Source organism: Rutidosis leptorrhynchoides, chromosome 4, assembly GCF_046630445.1.
Source record: "Rutidosis leptorrhynchoides isolate AG116_Rl617_1_P2 chromosome 4, CSIRO_AGI_Rlap_v1, whole genome shotgun sequence".
Lineage (NCBI taxonomy): Eukaryota > Viridiplantae > Streptophyta > Magnoliopsida > Asterales > Asteraceae > Rutidosis > Rutidosis leptorrhynchoides.
Window position 1 is genome coordinate 138,604,389 of NC_092336.1, and position 23,742 is coordinate 138,628,130.

General features: G+C 36.8%; 1 protein-coding gene and 1 pseudogene across 1 annotated transcript in view; one reads left to right on the forward strand and one right to left on the reverse strand.

The window, feature by feature from the left end:
• Positions 1-15,253, forward strand: part of LOC139840205 (uncharacterized) — an 80,172-nt gene extending 64,919 nt beyond the window's left edge. Inside the window, exons 3-9 of the mRNA XM_071830430.1 lie at positions 10,100-10,296; positions 11,560-11,615; positions 11,714-12,570; positions 13,123-13,321; positions 13,457-13,642; positions 13,883-14,247; positions 14,879-15,253. Of these exons, the coding sequence (XP_071686531.1) occupies positions 10,139-10,296; positions 11,560-11,615; positions 11,714-12,570; positions 13,123-13,321; positions 13,457-13,642; positions 13,883-14,247; positions 14,879-15,019 (1,962 nt within the window). The 5' untranslated portion in view covers positions 10,100-10,138 and the 3' untranslated portion in view covers positions 15,020-15,253. The remainder of the gene's footprint in view (positions 1-10,099; positions 10,297-11,559; positions 11,616-11,713; positions 12,571-13,122; positions 13,322-13,456; positions 13,643-13,882; positions 14,248-14,878) is intronic.
• Positions 15,254-16,886: 1,633 nt separating this feature from the next.
• Positions 16,887-22,373, reverse strand: LOC139841051 (glycosyltransferase-like At2g41451; annotated as a pseudogene).
• Positions 22,374-23,742: the final 1,369 nt, after the last annotated feature.

The window sequence follows — 23,742 nt, forward strand, 5'->3', positions numbered from 1 at the left end:
TTTTCCGCGCGAAGAAACCCGAAAGCTTGAGGAAGAACTAAGAGCTTTGAAAGCGGTCGGAAACGATCTTAAAGCTTATAATCAACGCTTCGCCGAACTATCCTTGATGTGTCCTAATCTTGTTAACCCCGAATCTCAAAGGATTGAGCTCTACATGCTCGGTCTTCCAAAAAGCATCAAACAAGGGGTGATGTCATCCAAACCCGCTACTCATCAAGCCGCTATGAACATGGCCCGCCAATTAATCGAAACGATTGACGAAATCGTAGTGCCGGCTCCTAAGGCCGAGGACAAGTCGGGTGGCAACAAAAGGAAATGGGAAGCCACTCCATCAACCAACTACAACAACACCTTCACCAAAAAGCCTTTCAACAACGACGGCAAGAAGGGTTATGTCGGAAACTTACCTTTTTGCAACAAATGCCACAAGCATCATCACGGCGAATGTAACAAGCTAGTTTGTCACCGTTGCCAAGGTGTTGGTCATAGGGCCAACAATTGCACAAGCGCCGCTCCCGTTGCTCGAAAGGGGCCCAATCCTCCAAAAACGGTCACTTGTTACGAATGTGGCCAAACGGGCCATTATAAGAACGAATGCCCGAAAAAGAAAGCCAACCCCAACAACCGAGGCCGAGCCTTTAACATCAACACCGAGGAAGCCCGAGATGACAATGAACTAGTCACGGGTACGTTTCTTTTCAACAACTCTTATGTTACTTGCTTATTCGATTCGGGTGCCGATAAATGTTTTGTGTCTAAGACTTTGGCTCCTACCCTTTGCACTCCACCACACCCTTTAGATACTACTTATTCCATCGAAGTGGCCGACGGAAAAACTCTTAAGTGCCGACACATATTACCGGGGGTGTACTTTGAACATTTTGGGTAAGGAATTTGAAATTGACTTGATACCCATGGAACTAGGAAGCTTTGATGTAATAATCGGTATGAATTGGTTAGTCAAAACGAAATCTCACATCCTTTGTGATCTTAACGCAATCCGAATTCCTATCGAGAATGGTTAACCTTTGATTGTTTATGGCGATAAGAGTTGCACCAGACTCAACCTCGTTTCGTGCCTTAAAGTTAGAAAACTACTCCGTAAGGGTTGTTTTGCGATCCTTGCCCACGTTAAGAAAGTCGAGTCCGATGAGAAGCATATCGATGATGTGCCAATTGTTAGTGATTTTTTCCGATGTATTTCCCGACGAATTGCCGGGTCTTCCACCTCATCGACCGGTTGAATTCCAAATCGATCTTATTCCGGGAGCCGCACCCGTAGCACGTGCACCGTATAGACTTGCTCCATCCTAAATGCAAGAATTGCAAAGTCAAATCCAAGAACTACTTGACCGTGGTTTTATCCAACCTAGCCATTCACCTTGGGGCGCTCCGATTTTGTTTGTTAAAAAGAAAGACGGATCCCTACGAATGTGCATTAATTATCGTGAACTAAACAAATTGACGGTTAAGAACCGATATCCCCTTCCTCGCATCGATGATCTCTTTGATCAACTACAAGGTTCTCGTGTATATTCAAAAATCGATCTCCGTTCGGGTTATCATCAACTAAGGGTTAAGGGGGAAGATGTCTCCAAAACCGCTTTCCGGACTCGTTATGGTAGTTATGAATTCCTTGTCATGCCTTTCGGTCTCACTAACGCACCGGCGGTGTTCATGGATCTTATGAACCGCATGTGCAAACAGTATCTCGATAAATTCGTTATTGTGTTCATCGATGATATATTGATCTATTCTAAAAATGAAGAAGAGCACGAACAACATCTCCGACTTGTGCTTGAACTCTTGAGACAAGAACGACTTTATGCCAAATTCTCCAAGTGTGAATTTTGGTTGAAGGAAGTTCAATTTCTTGGTCATGTTGTAAGTGATCAAGGTATTAAAGTCGATCCCACGAAGATCGAAGCCATTAGTAAATGGGAGACTCCTACTACTCCTACTCACATTCGTCAATTCTTGGGTCTCGCCGGATACTACCGTAGATTCATCAAGGATTTTTCTTTGGTTGCTCGTCCTCTAACCGCTTTAACTCATAAGGGAAAGAAATTCATTTGGGCGACCGAGCAAGAATCCGCGTTTCAAATCTTGAAGACAAAGCTAACCACCGCTCCTATCTTGTCACTTCCCGAAGGCAATGATGATTTTGTTGTATATTGCGATGCCTCGAAACATGGTTTTGGATGTGTATTGATGCAACGGAAGAAAGTCATTGCTTATGCCTCTCGACAACTAAAAATTCATGAACGGAATTACACGACTCATGATCTCGAACTCGGAGCCATTGTCTTTGCACTTAAAATGTGGAGACACTATCTTTATGGAACCAAGAGTACTATCTTTACCGACCACAAAAGTCTCCAACACATTTTCGATCAAAAGCAACTAAACATGAGACAACGATGGTGGATTGAAACTTTGAACGATTATGATTGCGAGCTTCGTTACCATCCCGGGAAGGCAAACGTAGTAGCCGATGCCTTAAGTCGAAAAGAAAGAGCGGTGCCTCTTCGTGTCCGAGCTTTAAACATCACCATTCACAGCAACCTCAATAGTCAAATTCGTGTAGCCCAAGATGAGGCCCTCAAGGATGAAAACCTTTCACACGAGCTCTTGAACATTCTCGTCTCTCGATTCGAAATTAGGGAGACCGGACTCCGATATTACGCTAGAAGGATTTGGGTGCCTAGTTATGGGGACCTACGAAGCCTTATTTTAGATGAAGCCCATAAGTCACGATACTCGATCCACCCCGGTGCCAATAAGATGTACCACGACCTTAAACAACTATATTGGTGGCCGAACATCAAAAGGGACGTAGCTACTTATGTTTCCAAGTGTTTGACATGTTCCAAAGTCAAAGCCGAACACCAAAGACCGTCCGGACTACTTCAACAACCTGAGATCCCGCAATGGAAGTGGGAAAGAATAACGATGGATTTTATCACCAAACTACCAAAAACGACGGGCGGTTATGATACCATTTGGGTTATTGTTGACCGTCTCACCAAATCCGCACACTTCCTGGCCATGAAAGAAACGGACAAAATGGAGAAACTTGCACAACTTTACATTAAGGAGATCGTAGCCCGACACGGTGTACCTTTATCGATTATCTCTGACCGAGATGGCCGTTTCGTTTCTAGATTTTGGCGTACATTGCAAGAAGTGTTGGGAACGCGTTTAGACATGAGCACCGCATATCATCCTCAAACCGATGGACAAAGCGAACGTACAATTCAAACCTTGGAAGACATGTTACGAGCTTGCGTGGTTGATTTCGGAAAACCTTGGGACAAGCACTTACCTCTCGCCGAGTTCTCTTATAACAATAGTTATCACGCGAGTATTAAAGCCGCACCTTTTGAAGCGCTATATGGCCGCAAATGTCGTTCACCTCTTTGTTGGGCCGAGGTAGGCGACGTGCAAATCACCGGACCCGAACTCATTCACGAAACCACCGAGAAAATCGTTCAAATCCGAGATAGGCTTAGGACGGCCCGAAGTCGTCAAAAGAGCTATACCGACAAATGACGCAACGATCTTGAATTTCAAGTCGGTGACCGAGTAATGTTAAAAGTCGCACCTTGGAAGGGTGTAATCCGTTTTGGGAAACGCGGGAAGCTAAATCCGCGGTATATTGGTCCTTTCGAAATCTTAGAGCGTGTTGGAACCGTTGCGTATCGTTTGGATCTTCCGCCTCAACTAAGCTCCGTCCATCCTACTTTTCATGTATCTAACTTGAAAAAGTGTCTTGCCGAACCCGATATCGTCATCCCTCTCGAGGAACTTACTATTGATGACAAACTTCATTTTGTGGAGGAACCGGTTGAAATTGTGGACACCTCCGTCAAGACATTGAAACAAAGCCAAATCCCGATTGTTAAAGTCCGTTGGAATGCCAAAAGGGGACCCGAGTTTACTTGGGAAAGGCAAGATCAAATGCAAAGGAAGTATCCTCATCTATTCCTGAATTCGGAAACACAAGATCTCGAGGAAGAAACTACGACTACTACGCCTACTTAAATTTCGGGACGAATTTTCTTTTAAGGAGTAGGTAATGTAACATCCCGCCTTTTTCCATTTACTTTTCCGTTATAATAATATAAAGTCCGTTATATGTTTATAACATCTCCCGTTGATACGCGTTTTAAATTATCTCGTTTAGGTAATTCACGCACCCGAACGAAAGTTGAGGGACTAAACTTGACAAGGGATCAAACCCTTGACTAGGTCAAAGGGTCAAACCCCTTTCACTCATTCATTATCATCTCCATCTCTCTCTCTTCCTCTCTAGCAAGAACACACACACCATTTCCAAATTCATTCAATCATCATCTAAATCCGATCTAGGAGGCTTACAACAAAATAAATTACATATTCGTAATCCTCTCTTCATCCTCTTCATTTTGGTACCAACTTCATCTCGTTTGGGTAACATTTCTAAAACTCTAGATTTCTTTAAATTCGTGTTTTTGACTTGAAATGGTGTTAGTTAGTGTCTATGGCTCATTGTGATGCCGTGTATGTAATTTATATGCTCGATCTCGTTGTTTTAGTGTAACTAGCATGAACTTGAACTTTGGTGTGTTGTTCTTGAATTTTGGATGATCATATGTTGTTAGATGTTAAAAGTTCATGTTCTAATTGTGTTCCTAGTGTCACTAGCTTCAATTTGATGTGTAGGTTGATTAAGAAAACTTCAACAGCATGATTTTAGATTTTGAGATGTTTGACTAGGGTTTGATGGTTCTTGACATGAATTTTTGGATGCTTGAATGCCATGGAATGTTAATTGTTAGTGTTTAGTTGTAATGTATGTCTCATTACCTTCAAAACGGCATATCATATGTGAGAATTGGATTCCCGAAACTCAAAATGCATTTGATGAACTTGAAAATTTGAAAATAGACTTTTATTGATCACTTGACGAGAAATCGGTTGTTGAAAATGATGTTTTTGATTGATGATACATATTTAGTTGTGTTCCTTGTCAAAAGAGCTTTCCAACGGTATAAGATACGCCTTCTAGTTGTTTACGGTTTGCGTTTTATGGTTGTTTGAAGTTTTGACCAAGACTTGAACATTTGAAACTGACCAGGTACCAGGCCACGCCTAATGTCGCGGCGCGACACCTCTGGCCGCGGCGCGGCATATGCCGTGGTCAGGTTCTGACCTCCATGTCCAAAATACGAAAAATGTTTGGCATACTACGGACCTCCGATTCACATGAAACTTGTTCTAACATGCTCATATATGATTAAAAACCTCAGAAAAATAGTTCGGGACCCGACCCGAACATGTTGACTTTTTCGTTGACTTTGACCTGACCAAGTTGACTTTTAATCAAACTTAACCAAATATTTGTGCAATCGTTCTAACCTGTTTTTATACTTGTACCTTGCATGAAACATGACAATTTGATTCACATGCTATTATGATCGAGTCTTAACGAGCCATATGACTAATTGAACATCTTTGACCTATCGTGTTTACCGTTATTGATACAACCTATTGTTTAGGTCAAGATTAGCATTGTTCTTTGCACACGTTTACTTGTTGAAGTACTTTACTACTCGTGCACTCAAGGTGAGATCATAGTCTCACTTTTACTCCTTTTGAACTTACTTTTGGGATGAGAAAACATAAACATTCTTTTAAACTACGTGAACACAAGTACAGGGAAAACAAACATTCTACATACGAGTTTGAACACAAATCCTCAATTCGATTATCATTAGTTACATCAGATGGTGTAAGCGAGAACTTATGTTATATGGCCATATGGGTTTGACAAACCCTCACTTCGGACGGTTCGCTACCGTCTACGGGTGAAATATATTTTCGGGAAACAGTGTATGTTCTAATACTATTATTACGGGGTTCAACGGACGGAAAGTTAAGCTTTGATAATTGAGTGCTCGTGAATATTAACTTTTAGAATGTACTATGACTTTATCGATGTTGCAAATCTTGTGATTCAACTTACTTTTACTCACTTACTTATTTAAACCTATGATTTCACCAACGTTTTCGTTGACAGATTCTCTATGTTTTTCTCAGGTCCTTGAACTTAGGTGATACATGCTTCCGCTCATACTTTTTGATACTTGCATTGGATGTCGAGTATACTTGCATACGTGGAGCGTCTTTTTGACTACTTTTAATTATGTCGCACGTGTTTCATACAAACTTTAAACATTGTTATGTACTTGTTATGGAAACTACTTTTGTAAACTTTGAAACATCCTTATTTATGAAATGAATGCGACATATTTTTCGGTCAAACTTTGTTATAAAGACTTACGACCATGTAATGGGACCATACGTAGATGACGCTGTCATTTGACGATTTGTCGGGGTCGCTACAGTACAAAGTATAAATAAGCTCCTCATAGTATCTTATGAAAAAAAGTAAAGCTTATGAACTGAAAAATGAGTTTAAGCTAGTTTACTAAACGCTTATAAAAAAAAGCTCCATCCACGAGCTTCAATAATAAGCTTTAGCTATAAGCTCCAACTTTAGGTAATTTCATCCAAACCTATGTATCTTTAACTCATTTTGATTTCGGGTCATAAAAAACACCCCACCCTAATATCTCTCTCTCACTACTGCAAAACACCCCACCCTTTTCACTTTCCGGCTAAACTTTTTCCGATCAACTTTAACATTTATTTAAAAGTGAGACAATGTAATCTTCTCTAAGAACCATGGTTGAGAGGATGGGTGAGAAGGTATTCTCCCCGTCAAAGATGAATGGACTCTCGAGTGCTGAGTCGTGCAATAGTCGCATAACTTCGTTCATGTTTTATAACTTTCCGGAGTCGTGGTCTCGAGTCGATTGTTGGAATCTATTTGAGAAATATGGTGTTGTTAAGAACGTGTATTTACCTCGGAAGAAATTGTCGAGCGGACAACGCTTTGGTTTTGTTCGATTTGAAGGCATTCGTGACACCGGTTGTTTCGTTAAGGTATTGAACAACATTCAAGTAAATCGAAGATGGGTTCGTGTTTTTAAAGCAATGGATAGAAAAATGGCTGCTGTTAATCATCGCGACAATGATATAGGTAAGAGCCCTTCGAAATTTGTTAGTAAACATGACATCTCGGATGCCAAAGAGGACTTGATGACTGCTAACGTGAATCCTAGTTCTTCTAAGATTTCTATGTGGGAAGGAAGATCATTTGTGGATAGTGTTAAAGGTAATAATCACAACAACACTTCCGAATCTCTTTTGTCGGTTAGTAATCACATCGAGATAAAGGTTGGGGGTAAATGTTTCACCTTTAATTTACCCGATTCGGTGAATAATCACAATCTTGTATTTAGCTACAACAATGATAGATTATCATGGACCTTGGTCGAAGTGAATAACAAATTGGGTGAAGTCGTTGAAAGGGATGGTATGAAAAATGATGTCGAGCTTCAATCTAAGTCTAAGGTTCCGTCAGTCCAGTTCCGAGGTCCTAAGGGTTGCCATGATTTTTCCGACAATCAACATGTTATCATGTCCGAGTGCCAGTATGGTAATGTTCAAGTGGCTATATCGATGGATTCTAAATCGCCTGGTTTTGTCGAGAATAAGAAAATTTTGGATGATGTGAGTAGTAACAAGATTCATGAAATCCCGAAATATTTTTTTCCAGAAAAAGATTCCGGTGACGGGATGGCCTTTCCGTCTTGCCCATATGTGATGGTAGAGGAATCCCAAGTGTTTCATGGTTCTGTTCCAAGTGAACCTCTCTCGTGTTCCAATGTAAAAGATACATTGCCCGAGGATAATGATGGAGATTTTAAAAATTGCACGCCAAATGAATGCATGCGTGACTCTCCAGCTCACCACTTTTCTGAAAAGTCAAAAAGTAAATGTTTTGTTGATGAGCCTTCTCATTTTTGTGGGCCCAATAAATTTGGTGTGGATAACTTGTCACATGGGCCTAGTAAATCATTTACTGATAATGTTCACTTGAGTAATTTTGTGGTGAACTCAGTTACTCGTAATGTTGAGCAAGTTAAATCAACTGAACCTACTGTTGTTGGGACATCAGAAGAGAAGAATTTTGATTCTGACCCTTCTTGTTTGTCATCTAGTGAGCAAGAAGAAATGAAGATTGATTCTTTGGAGGATAAAAATTCGAGAGAAGATGAACGTGATGTGGGTGATCCTAGATTAAACAAAAGGGATTGCGTCGATTTGCCTGGCGTGATCTCTATTTCAACATCTAATGCGGTAGCTCGTTTTCGTGTTAAAGAAAGAAAAATTCATCCATTGATTAAAAGTCATTTCATTAAACACGTTTGGGGAACGAGAAATATGAAGCGTAACCGATGTCGGGATAACCTTCGATGGCATGAAAGATATTTTATCGAGAATGTGATGAAAGATTCGGAAGAGGACGATGATGAAGTTGTTTGTTGCTCATGTTGCTCTTCCTGCGCGCACTCGGATTCGGAACATAGTTTAGACATCTAGTCGTGGTGTGTTCCCATAGTGTCCTCGACCGATTGTGTTTCCTTTATTTTCGAGTTTTTGTTTGTTGTGCGTTTTTTAGTTTCGAGTTTTTAATTGTGCGTTGGGGTGTGGTCTCGTGTCTTGTCTAGCTTCTTGCTAGTTTCTTTCGTGTATTTTTTATTTTAATAAAACTTGCTTGCCTTTCAAAAAAAAAAAAATCTTTAACTCATTTTGTGCCTAGAACATTTGTATCACATGCTTACAAATTTGTACCATCAAGAATAAGCGGTAGAAATTGTCACTATTGAGTAAAATTAAGAGGCAAAAAATGTAACTTTCTAGGAGAAAAAAATGTAATTTTTAGGAGTGTAAAGGTTAATTCAGAGGGGCAAATAGTAACTTGTTTATTTAATAGAAAACTTACCAACTAAAACCCACTCAAAAACAAAGCTCGGTTCTTTCGTGTATTTTTTATTTTAATAAAACTTGCTTGCCTTTTAAAAAAAAAAAAATCTTTAACTCATTTTGTGCCTAGAACATTTGTATCACATGCTTACAAATTTGTACCATCAAGAATAAGCAGTAGAAATTGTCACTATTGAGTAAAATTAAGAGGCAAAAAATGTAACTTTCTAGGAGAAAAAAATGTAATTTTTATGAGTGTAAAGGTTAATTCAGAGGGGCAAATAGTAACTTGTTTATTTAATAGAAAACTTACCAACTAAAACCCACTTAACTTTTAGCTTTTTGTTCGGCTTGAGTTAAGTTTCACTGCCATAACTGTTAAAATCGAAATAATTTTACGAACTAAACGTAACAAATTATATTTGAAACGAAGCTTCTACGCACTAACAACCGAGCTTTGTTTTTGAGTAATAAACATGAAATTAAATTATATTTAACTTTTAGTTCTCTACTTTATTTATGAAGTAACGAATATATTAAGATAGTATTAAATATACATGACCACCTCCCGAAGTATATTTATGTTTCTGAAATGACTAATACCTTTTCTAAAGTTAATCTTGAGGACTTCACTGTGAAATTAAACTATCGACAACTCAAAATTCGGCGCGTAACGAGGACCTTACAGTATTACAGTAATTCATTATATATTGTTTATTATTTATAATTAAAAGTTGACGTGAGTAAATACTCATTTTAAATGTAAATATAAAGAAAATACACTATTAAAAATAAAAATAAAAAGAAATATTAAAATTAAAACTTTAACTAATTCGAAGTTTCAAAACATCTGTGGAACACAGCCTGACTAATTCGAAGTTTCAAATAAAAATAGAAGGGCGTGACCCGAAATTAAAGAAAGCTGGCAAGGATAAGACCGTAATTAACCATTGATCACCGCTAATACGTTTCACAACCGTCAGATCATATAATCCTACGGCTTATATAAAACCCTATTATAAACCTCTTTTTGCATCGCAGTTGTATCCCTCTTCTTCCTAATCTCGAAAGCTCCTCTGCAAATACTTCGTTAATGTCATTCTAATTCTTCCATTCATCATTATATGTTCTATAGATATAGATATTAGACGACTCTGTTAACGGTCTTAATAAACGTTAAACTAACTCATCTCAAGGTTCATTAATGGCGGACGAATATTAGAAACCCTAACTCATCGAATTTTCAAATTACACTGAAATAATGGACGCCGGAGGACGAGCGAAGTTTTCAGTGTATCAGAATCCAGCTCTCTCAACTGCCCTAACTAACAACAGTCTCCGTCCTTCAATCTCGACATTCATCTTCATTCTTTCTTTAACATCTGCTTCTGCCTTCTCTCTCTTCTCTTTCATTATCAGGTACCCAATAATCCTATATAATATCATGTGTATATCACATATGCTACTGCATTTTTTTTCTCAATAAGTTTATGTCTTATTATTCAATAATATGAACTATACTCTAGTAGTTTCTTGTACAAAGTATTATGTTCATGTTTGTTTTTATATGAAATTGGTACAGCCTTTAATTTGTGGTGTAAATTGTGGTTTAGAATTTAAATTGTAAACTTGTTTAAAGTATACTGTATACAGTGGCGGAACTGGATTTTTTTTTACCGGGGGCAAAAAAATAATAATTAAAACCGTAACAATTTTTTGGGACAAAATATGGAGGTTTTGGGGCAAAAAAATTGAGGTTTTTAGGCAAATTATGTAGTTTTTGGGGCAAAATATGTAGGTTTTGGGGAAAATATCCACCGGGGGCTAAGTCGAAAAACCCAAAAATTTTACACTGAAAATTTCAAATCCACTTCCGGCCCGGCGCCCTGCCCCCAAGTATATATTTTGTGTTAAATGTCTGAAATTGCTGGTTGTTGTAATGGGTGAATTGAAATATAGATGCTAAAGTTAGGTGACTTAGACCCTCTCTAACGCGCCCATGTTAGGCCTTGTGTGCCTCCAACACGCCTCTTGTGCGGCGTGTTGGAAGGCTTCAAGTGAAGCGTGTGTGCTTGTAGCACGGGGGAAGAAAATTAGCGTGCTCATTTTTGATTGGTTGAAATTATTATTATTTTTTAATTTTTATCCCCTATTTCACCCAACTTCCAATCATCATATTTTAACACATCACTTAACACGCCACTCAACACTCTACCCCATTATTTCTCAGTTTACCAGCTCGCTTGCCACCCCACCCCTACCCATTTCCACTTTTGTCCGCCATGGTTAAAGATGGTCCAAACACACACGCCAGCACGCCCTGCAGTAATAGATTAGTTTTTTTTGTCTCATTGGTTCTTATAGTTTTTGGTATAATTCTTCTGTCAACGAAATTGCTTGTGGCTCTGTTCATATGTGTACATTATCATTTTATAAGTTAGATTATGTTGAATTTGGATGCAAATAAGAACATGCTTATTTTCAAATCCATATGCAAAAGGTTATTGATTTATCTGCAATATCATCATTATTAAGAACGGGTTGAATTGATGATCATATTTATATGGTTTTCCTTTCATGCCCTAAAACATAAAACAACTGATGCTTAGCTAGTGACACATTTTTTTTTAGTTTTCTTACCTCGAGTACTGATATAATCATATATATTTTAAACTGTAATAGGGAAAATGATATTGTTTACAGTTCGAAGTTCAGATATGTTACTCAAGACCTTGCTTGTAAGTACATTCTTTTTTTTTTTTGGATTTTCTTGCTTAGTTTATTTATAAATCATCCCGTTTGATATTGTGCTATCTTTCTTCCTTTTTCCGTACAGATTTTCTTTTGAAAGTGACGCAGGCTGTCGTGGCTTTGGTTCTGATTGGCTCGTTTTTGGCGCTTATCAAAGCCATTTCGTTATGGAATTCAAAAGCTACTCAACCTGCATCTACTTCTAATAAACAGCTAAATCTGACAAATCGACAATTGGGGCTGTTGGGAATAAAATCGAAGTATCCGCAGGCTGAATCGAAGCCTTCAAAAGAGCCACCCAAAGCTAATTCATCACCTTCGAATACGCTTGTCCCCCTTCACCAATCGTTTACAAATTCAGGCAGTATAACCCGTATGAGCAGCGGGAAATCAACTATGAATAACGGAAACAAGATGCATTCATTTAACACCCCGTCTAAACCACCAGTTTCATCATTCTATCTTGTCCCTTCACAATCACCAACTATGAAAACACCACCGAGCACGGACCCCACCGTTTCTACTCCTTGGTCAAGTAAACGAGCATCTTCTACCAAAGAAATATCATCAGAAAAACAGCTCGAAACATTTTTGGCTGATTTTGATGAAAAGTTTAACATGTCTGCTGGTAAAATGGCTACTCCAACTTCTAATACAAACGGGTTTGGTGTATCTAGCCCCAATACAAACACTTCTGGTACTACAAGAAGCACACCGTTAAGACCCGTACGAATGTCTCCCGGTTCTCAAAAGTTCAGTACGCCACCGAAAAAAGGGGAAGGTGATTTACCTCCACCTATGTCCATGGAAGAGTCGATTGATGCTTTTGAGCGCTTAGGTGTCTATCCACAAATTGAGCAGTGGCGTGACCATCTCAGGCAGTGGTTTTCTTCGGTTTTGTTGAATCCCCTACTTGCAAAAATTGAAACTAGCCATGTTAAGGTTTGTTGCATCTCTTGATTACTTAATTATAGCTGTCTGTTCAAACCGAATAACTTGTTTGTATATACATATATTATGAATGATGGAATCTTTCTTGCCGTTTTCACTGCATGTAGACTCATTCATATGTGTACATATAATGGAACATGGATAGCTTGTTTGTATGCATATATCACGAATTATTTTTGTATGCATATATCACGAATTATGCTTCCCCTTGTGTGTTCGTGTATGCATATATCAGCGGGGATTACTCGGAAAATCGGTCAAAAGTTGGTCAAAGTCAAACTTGGTCAATATTCGATTACTTCCCGAGTACTCCCCGAGTGGTCTATTACTCCCTAAAAGTCCCAACCGAGTACTCCCTCAGTAGCTGTTTTCGCAACCCTGAATTTAATAGCACAAAGATGAAAAGATCTATGTTTTTTTATCTCATAGATTACAAATAATATATTAACCATTTTTTATTATATCTACGGACTCCTATACACACCTTACAGCTAGATACGTTTTCCCTTCACTTAGGGTTTTTTTTTTTTTTTAATTGTTTAGGTTATGGATGCTGCTGCAAAGCTTGGTATTTCTGTTACAATTAGCAAAATAGGAATCGATTCGACAATAGGAGCTGCAACTGCAAGTGTATCTTCAAACGAAAGAAATGTCGATTGGCAGCCTGCATATACTCTTGATGAAGAAAGCCTTCTTCTTCAGTTGCGCACTACTCTTGTCCAAACTGTTGATGCTTCCATTTGTAAGTATTTTTTTTATTTTTTTTATTTTTTTATTTTTAAATATCGGTCAATACTATGTTTTTTCCCTAGTCCTTGTTATATTTATGTAAGTATGTCATTATCACATAATTGCTTGTCTTTTTATGATTTTTTAGCAAGGGCTACTCTAGGTGCCTTCCAACAGTTGCCAGCACAGAATATTTCGGTCCCAGTCATACAAGATTGTATAGATATAATCACTGAACACCTGAAGCTTCTTGCTTTAGTGAAAGGGGAATGGGCAAAAGGCTTGCTTCCACAGAGCAGTATACGAGCAGAGTATACGGTACAGAGAATCCGAGGTTTGTTAGGTTTCTTTATATTTGATACTTTTCTATTTGAACAGCGATCTAAAAATTTTAAACAGCTTGGTTGGGTAATGGGTCAGAATAGCTCCGGTTCTTAATATGTAGTATTTGGTACAAGTTGAAATCGATTTGTTCTGAAGTTACCAAAAAAACCCTTCCGAAGTTACCAAAGTAACCATGTGTTGTTTGATATTATATGGTAATGTGAGATAATATATGGTCAAAATTATGCAGAGCTTGCGGCAGGGACATGCGTAAAGAAGTACGAGTACGTCACAATCAAAGAGAGTTTGAATAAAAAATGGACCGAAGTTCCTACAGACTCTCATTTGTTGCTGTATTTATTTTGTGCATTCTTGGAACACCCAAAGTGGACCCTACATGTGGATCCTACATGTCATGCGGGTGTACAGTCTACCAAGAACCCTTTATTTTTAGGTGTCCTTCCACCAAAAGAACGTTTTCCGGAGAAGTACTTGGCCGTTATTTCTGGAGTCCCTTCGGTGCTTCATCCCGGAGCTTGTTTGTTGACTGTTGGCAAACAAATTCCCCCAATCTTTGCTTTGTATTGGGATAAAAAGCCCCAGTTTGCTTTTGAGGTATGTGACATTCAATTTTTCTAGAACCATAACAAATAAATTGGTGTTTCATTGATAACTAACTTTAACTTTTTGTCAAAGGTAATTACAAAAGGACATAGTATGCGGAGAATGAACCTATTAGGATAGGTTTAATAGAACTACGACCGTAGTGCTTGTCCTTCTTACTTGCGTTTTCACTTCAAATAAAATCTACTACGTCCGTCCCAATTTAATTGTCTTTGGGATGTACCAAATTTTGTTCACTTCCATAAATACTATATAGAAATAAAGACCCAAAGTTCTTTTATACCCTTTATTCACGTAGGAAAAAAATAGGTAAAAAGGTAAGGGGTAAAACTGCAAAATAAACAAAAAGTAGTACAGTGATGATTCCCAAACTCGTGTTGTTTATTGTACGGGGACAATTAGATTGGGACGGAAGGAGTATTTTTCATCATAATAATATTTGTCATGGTTCTTGAATAATATTCAGAAATTTCTGTACTAAATTGAGCATCCGTTTATTTTTTGAATAGAGGTTGCTTGGCAGACATCTTTTAGTTGAATTTGTCGAATAAATACTTTCAACGATTTCACCTGTACATGTTTTGCTCGTTTTATAATTCATTTGGTCTTGTGTTAATTGCAGGGGAGAACAGCACTTTGGGACTCTGTATTGCTTTTATGCCACAAGATTAAGTCCGATTATGGTGGCATTGTTAGAGGAATGCATCTAGGTTCATCGGCCTTTGGTATTCTTCCAATCCTTGATGAAGATAACAGTGAGTGATGTTTTCGTATATTCTTGAAATTCACTTCAATTGAGATCATCAACTTTGATTTTCTTGAGATGCTAGCCCGTACATGTTATTGTTATTAACGATTCTAGTGACTAATTATGTTAGAGGTAGTAGTAATGCAATCAGGCATCGTTGATATGTTAGTCTAGAGAAGGGTAATCAACAATTGTAATAACTATTATGAAAAATAGCACATTGAAATTTTGTGGGCTGCTATGCATATTCATTATTCGACAAGTTAATATGACTTCCATCTATTATCTTCATATACATATACAATTATACAATTAGATTAAATTAAAAACCATACTCAAATGACTCCAAATTATGGTTGTTTTCTTAAATACAGATTGAAGCAACAAAAAAATAGCCCATATTACATTCTAAGCCAAAACAAATTCGATTCTAGAAGTGTGTGAAACTGCTAACCTCGAAACCAAGTAGTATTTGCCCCATTACAACACTAGATGAGTGGGAAAAGTTAGTAGAAGAGAAGATTTGGTATGAAGGAAATACACATGACCCTATGGCAAATACTAACTCATGAACAATAATCTTTTAAAATGACAATGACAAATTGTATGAATCAAACTAACTTTTTGTTAATTTCAAATGTAGGTTTTTACATCATTATCAATTTATCATTATATCTTGTTTTTTTTTTTTTTTTTTTTTTTTTTTTACGTTGGTCCGGCGATGTTGATTATTTATTGTGCCTACATTCATCAACCTAGGAGGGAAAAAAAAAGAATGAGGGTGTGTTGGATGATACTTCGGAGGATGCTCATGGAACTTGACATACTTGATTCTTCTTCCGTGGAGGCTAAGATGATCGAAAATGGTCACCATATAGCCTGTTAAAGATGTACAATACCTTCTAGGTTGAATTGAGAATATCATATTCGATTACCCGTTTACCCATATATCCTTTTGTAAAAGAAGGGGATAACATATAACACGGTATGTTTCAATCATGTTGGTTAGGACTTACGAGTAACTTATAACACAAAAAAGGGTTTCACTAACAGAACAAGATCAAACAAAAAGTCGACTTTTGATCAGCGTTGACCGACTGTGACCTGACTTTTAATCGTTGTCCGACTTATAAAACGTTTTTCTTCGAGTCGGGACGGGCTAGTCATCAAGCCGCCGTATCGGTCGCCGCAACCGCCATTTACAAAGAAATGAGAAATTTGTGATTTTTTCCTATGTGGTTTGGTGTTTTAACCTAATTTTTCCTTTTAGATTCCTTTTTTGCAATAATAACCCTGTCATCATCATTTTCTACAACTTATCCTTCCATCCAAATTCTGTTAAATCATATCAAATGACCGATATACCCTTCATCTTCCTCCTTGGCTCCTTCCCCTTTCATCTATCAAAAAGCCCTACATAAGTTAAGATTCTGAAAGTTTAACGTCTAAAATCAGAATTGGGGTAGGGTAAGCTGTTGTTTTCTTTTGATTAGTTTGATTTTAATTTAATTTGGCTGTGTTTTGTACTTTTGTAAGAGTGAAGAGAAAAATCGTAGGAATAGGCTTCGGGTTCAAAGAAAAAAAAGGGTATTCTGTTAATTTCTTAGTATTTACACTATTTAGACACGAAGGGATAAAAATTACAGAAGAGCACAGGGTTAAAAGTTAAAACTACATATACTACATATAAAAGAAAAATGAGCTAGGCAAACTTTTTGGTCTATAAAGAAAGTAGCACTCAAATAACACCTAAATGCAAAACAATTCGGACAGAGTACCATCTTTCACCAACTGATTCACAAGATACTGGTATTTTTATCTTAGAAAACTTGTATTTATAACTTGTACACAACAGTCAACTGGACAACTTCAGGTGCTAATTTCAGTCACAACTTGTATGCAAATCATATCTCTGACCGTTTATATTATCCATTACCGGAGCAGGGAGTGGTGGCATTGCCACTAAATCAATATTATCCGCTCGTAAATCATTCCTAACATATATAACGGATTCTTCTGTACCAAATCTCCTGGATGAATTACTAACTTGTATTTCATTTGATGACATGAATGCGTCCTTAGATAGACTTGCCTGGACGAACTGAATCAGAGAACTGTAAACACCAGACTCCTTTAATTCTTGCATTATCACCTGTTTGAGTAGGTAACAGTACGATGAAAATGCAAATTTAAAAAAAGAATTGTATGCATCCGTCTTCATTAAAACTCATCTGTCTTAATTGTACTCTCGTCCCGTTTTAAAAGTTGAATGCATACAATAGGATACGGGTGAAAGTTCTATAGATTGCTTATTTCTAATTGCTTATTTCTAATATAGTTATTAAAAAATCTATGAAAAAGATGAGGAGAATGCTTGATGGGTCTGGCTGACCGCTTTGATCCATATATAAAGAGGACCCATGTTGACCCATTAACATACCCGCCCCAATACCACCTGTAATGTGGAGGATGGGAATTGTAATTACCATAGGAGCATATATGCGGGTTAAGATTCCTTCTTTTAGAAGCTTCTTATTTAGATCTTTGTCCATCCACACAACATGTTCGCGGTACCTGAAGATTATATGATTATTAGTCAACCACTAGTATTGTACGAGTATTATGATACTCGTGGGACTAAGGGATACACTAGTGTATGTACTACTTTATGGCTTGTGAATCTCATCTTGACAAGTTCGATTAATAAAAGTAGTTTCAATAATGATTCTTACCAGTTTAGCATTTCATCCTCTGTAGCACTTGATGCAACTATAAAAGCCTGCAGAAAACGAAACCTGTTATATATGTATGATAAATGGTCATGAGGTGAAATTATTTTTTATATTGTCATAACTTGTAAACATTCTTATTTCCATGATCATCTAAATCCAAAAAAAAAAAAGAAGAAAAAAAAAAGAGGCATCAGTACTCACAGTGACAGCTCTATCAAAATCCAAAAAGAAGCATTTTGTAACACCTTCTATTGTAGGCTTGCAGCCACATTGATCACGCCTTGATGTCAAATCCGAAAACTTGGCATAGGTGTAATGAAGAATCGCAGCCTCCTCAAATGTTATTTCGCTATACAATGAACATCTGGTGGTGAGATTACTAATATACCCCACAAGAAGGAATTGTTCAATGATAAGGAAATGATCATACTTTGGTTGCTTCATATAGTTATACCACCTATGTGCACCATTAGGACGTAAATGTGGTTGGATACGAGCAGCCGACTTCCCATTTGAATATGTCAAAAAGTAGCCCGGATTACCACGAACCGATTTTTTGTAATTCCGAGAGTACGTTTCCTTCGTAAGATGGTCATAATTTTTTTTAAACATTGAGACCTGCAAAAAATAATATATGATTAAGTGAATTTGTAGGTGTCCATATTGTTTTGATTTGTGTAAAATAGTACCTCGGTGAAAGGTTCATTTATGTCGTCTCGTTCAACACAGCCCTCCTTAAACAATGAAATGAACATAAAACTAAAATAATCATGTAAAAAACATAAGTAACAAAAAGGGCATATGAAAACTTATATAGTTTGGAAACACAACCATATCAACATTTTCAGGAACGTCTGATAAAAGCTGTGTAAGAGAGTATCCAGGAGTACCAACGGGATGAATTAACTCGTCTATATCCAGATGAACAATCCACTCCATACCAGCTTCCTTGAGGTTTACTAAAAGTATTTATTCATAATAATTATCAAACATGTTACTGTCATTCATAACCAAGTTCAGTCAGAACCTATGAATAGTTATGATTTTGAATCATTTTGCATTTAATCATTATGTTTTATGAAACCGATCTTAGAGAGAAGAGAAGAGAAAAGTAGATCATACCCTGGCCATAAGAATAGCCATTTCCGTATTAAGATACTGCTTGACAAATAATTCATAGTTGCACGGTTTGTAGAAGTATCTTGCCATATAAGTCTCATTTCACATCCGGCTGAAGATTTAAATCAAAATTCATAAGAATTTCGAGTAAAAAAAATTAAACCTAAAATTAAATGGGAGTGAGACAACCTCTTTGCTTGTTCATCCTCGAGTTCTTTCGTCCTATGTACAAGTTTCACCTCCTGCAATAAAAAGAACATAAAGCATTTACAACGAGTGACAGAATCGAAAGACAGTCTTTAAAGTAACGGGATGAAAAGGATAATGTAACTAATACTCACAGGAATGGATTCTATAACTTTGGATACGCCTGCGGTTGCGGCTTTTCCTTCCACAAACAGAATGAAATTTGTAGCACCAATAACTTTATGATAGTAAAATCCACCGTAGTATTTGCTCTAACCCAGCTGAAGTGATTGAAGTAATGCATATCTAAAAATCGACAAATTTTAGAAAGTAATCAAGTACAAACTATATTTTCATAATTACTTGCTAACTACAAGTTTATGTTATGACCCATCAATACTAAAATATGTATTAACTATTAGACCGATGCAATTGATGCTTTCTGCACTTCGCCTTTTGGGAGGACACTGATGGCATTCGGGTGTCCTCCTTCGCCCTACCACATAACGCCCCGATCTTCGTGCTTTTTAAGCACAACCAAGAAGAACAATATGTATATATTGTTTGTAACTTTGGTTTAAATACTTATCCATTTGGTATACCTAATTAATAGAGTGGGTTAAGTTTATTTAAGTAAGTATATATGTCATTGATGGTAGTGGTTCATTCCAGGTTTTATCCCAGTTGACGTGGCGCCCAGTCTGTGTGAACGTCAACTCAGTCTGTGTGAGTAAATATGTCACTGGGAGTGGTCTAAGCAATGTTAAATATATAATGCACAAACCAACTATAAGTAAATTTCAGAGTCAGAAGGTAACAGTCACGAAACAGAACAACTGGCTAAGCCGATTAGAAAATACTTACCCTCCCCGGATAATTAAATAGTGAAAACCCTATCCATTTACCATTTTACTTTTTGATTTATATAAGATATAAGATAATGATAAAAGAATACTCAAGGGTTTTAGTCCCATCTTTAAAAATTACTACAATTCTGATTAATTTTATTGAAAGGAAATGGACTTGCTTTCACATGCTTATGTAGCTCTTTATCCATCAGCAAAGCCACATAAAAAATAAGCAATCCTCATATTAAATGATTAATCATAATGCATCAACTTTCCGCAAATGTGTCAAATGAAGGTTAGTAATATATTTAATGCGGAATTAAGGACCGATGACTTAAACAGAAAAGATAGAATCTTTAAACCTTCGCGGTTTAACTTGGAACAAACCTTCACGGTTTAATAAAAAAAAACCTTCACGGCTTTTATTTATTTCACGTACAAATAAAAACTCCAAAAACTAAACTCATAACCAAAGCATACATCCTATTTTATATGATAGCTAAAGGGATGCTATAGCTAAAGAGATAAGATCAACATAATTTAAATAAATACCAACTAACTTGATAAACACAAAATAAACTAAATGGATAAACATGTAAATTCTAATCTTCATCCAACACCTTCTCTGACCTTTTCGTTGGCTCCCTTTGTACATATGAAATTTTCAAACTTGGGCCCACAAACATGATCCATATGCTTTTGTACATAATATGTAAGCCCAAACTTAACGAGCCTTTCAACGATTCCTGCATCATTCTCCCCTTCTTCGAAAAGACTCGTCCTCGAGTCTAAGTCGTTGCCATCGCCACTATAATTGACATATGATGATAAATTAACAATCTTAAAAGTGTCGAATATATTATAACGAACCGGGAGTTCAATCTTAGACGTGTAGTCATTACTGTTTTCTACCACACGAAAAAGACCATCAATTGTCTCATCTTCACTCGCATGACCGATTGACATGTTCAACCCGTCCTCTTGTGACTCGTCTTCCTCTTCCTTAACGTCAGTATCATAAATCGGGACGGTATCTTCAACCACACAAAGTTCAGAAACATACTCCATGTTAAAAACTGAATTAACCGAATCAACAAAGTCATCCGGTTGAGGCTTTCTTGAAATTTCAAGATTTTCAAGCTTCATCTCTATATTACGCAAGAGATGTTGCATGTCTTCCAACTCTTGAATCTTGCGATTCAATCTCTCGAACTCGGTTTGTTTAGTCATGTCTGAAATCTGGTACCACATAATGCGGAATTAAGGACCGATGACTTAAACAGAAAAGATAGAATCTTTAAACCTTCGCGGTTTAACTTGGAACAAACCTTCACGGTTTAATAAAAAAAAACCTTCACGGCTTTTATTTATTTCACGTACAAATAAAAACTCCAAAAACTAAACTCATAACCAAAGCATACATCCTATTTTATATGATAGCTAAAGGGATGCTATAGCTAAAGAGATAAGATCAACATAATTTAAATAAATACCAACTAACTTGATAAACACAAAATAAACTAAATGGATAAACATGTAAATTCTAATCTTCATCCAACACCTTCTCTGACCTTTTCGTTGGCTCCCTTTGTACATATGAAATTTTCAAACTTGGGCCCACAAACATGATCCATATGCTTTTCTACATAATATGTAAGCCCAAACTTAACGAGCCTTTTAACGATTCCTGCATCAATATTATATGGGTGATATATTTATATATTATAATTCTAATTCTAAAGTAAATCAAATTAAAGTAAAATTAGACTATGTTGTCAAATATATGTTCGTTAGCCTATAAGATTTTTTTTTTTTTTTTTTATCATCAATGAACTACAAAATAATACGAGTATAAAATTAAACAAGAATTGACTATAAATAGAAGAAAAAGAATTCACTAGAAAAGTTACTTTTTGGAATGCAAATTGACAAAAAGCCATAACTTTACATATATTTTACAAATAAATGAAATATTCAATAAAACATTGATATCAATTCCTTTTTGTAACTCCTGAGCTCTACTTTTAAGAAATAAAAGATACTTTTTGCCTTCTATATATGGAAAAAATATCATTCCAAATATCCAAAAAGACAAGAAATTGGATGAATCGTTATCAAATTTTCAAAAAAATAGAAGTTACAGAAAGCTAATGTTGAATATACCTTAGGTTTAACATCATATTTGTAACTAAAATTCCATTCTCTGAAATAAGGAAAGGATATAGACTGGCTTTGTCCCAAAGTCTCCATGCAATTGGAAGATGTGCGTGTGGTGGTGGTGGTATTCATACCCATAAATTCAAGGCGGTTTAAAGACACCCATCTGTATAACGGTTCACCAATTTTGCCATGCCATTGAACAATGAATGCGAATGCTGTTAGCGAGAGAAGAAGAGATAGCAAAAATAAGATTCTTGGAGTGAAAACTTGAGAAGTTTGAGAAAATGATGATGAAGATAGACCCGCCATTGACGAACACAAATGGTGAATCCTAAGGTTTCAGTAATGCTCTTTGTTGCAAAGACAAGAAGAGTTTCAAAATGACCTTTATGCAACAACAAGAGCTGTTTTATGGTTGGTGACTTTGCATACAATACCCCATTTTTCTTACATACAGGGGAAGGGTGATTTAAAAGAAGAAGCAAATCTCATATCATTCTCACACTGTCACACTGATATAAATAATTTTTAAAAGGTTTTTAGAACATTAATATTTACTGCGATAAATATAAATTTTTTGAAACTATTTACACTGACATTATGCATTTGATGCCAAATTTAACCACAACCAAACTAAATATCTGATTTATTTAATAATGAAGAAAAAATTACACCACTTTTACCCTAAATTTTCATGTGATGCTGTGGTATCCAATCACATTTTACAACAACAACAACAACAACAACAATACCCAATCCCGCGCCTGCGAGGTATGGGGAGGTAAGATGTAGACAATCCTTCCTCTACCCTAAACTAGAAGAGAAGTCGTTTCTTTTACCACGAGTCGAGAGAATTCTCCACCCACGGGAAAGGAAATTCATCCCCCTCTCTACTCCAGGGTAGAGAGATTGCTTCCGTGAGGACCTCCGGCTAAAAAAAGACTTTTTTTTTAAAATTTAAAACTAAAAAATAGAAATTAAAAAATAAATTAAAAAATAAAAAGATAAATAAAAAAATAAAATAAAATAAATAGATAAATATATAGATATATATATATAAAAAAAAGGGGGGGGGGAACGCCATGAAAATGGTAGAATCAGATTTTCATGGGGTTTAAAGCATGCCTAAGAATCAATTTAGGCTCTGAGCGGCAGTCAAGACGCCACTAAAACGACGCTTGTCGTTGCCTCAATAAATAGAGCCAAAAGACCTTGTGGACAGCAACTCGAGGGCATGCCGGGTGAAAGTTGTTGCGCAAGCAAAGAGCCAACCACCCTTAGCAAACCAAAAACCACTTATGCACCTTTACGGTAGACACCCCCGAAACCATCCAACTAAAAGGAACCAACCAAGCTCTTGAGCAAGGGAAGTCGTCCTCAGCCATAATGGTCCCAAGATGCACCGAGCGATGCGAATCACCTGATCATACATACATGCATACATACGTACATACATACACACATACCTAAACCTACATACACACCAGACATACCTACGTATATACATGAGACATACCTACGTACAAGCATGAAACATACCTACGTACATACATACATGCATAAAGCCACACATACAACCATACATACATAGCATAAACACCAAGTCCTACATAAACCTATTAGCAAAACATACATACATAAGTGAATATACCACACTTGCAGACAAGTAAAAAACAAGCATACATACATACCT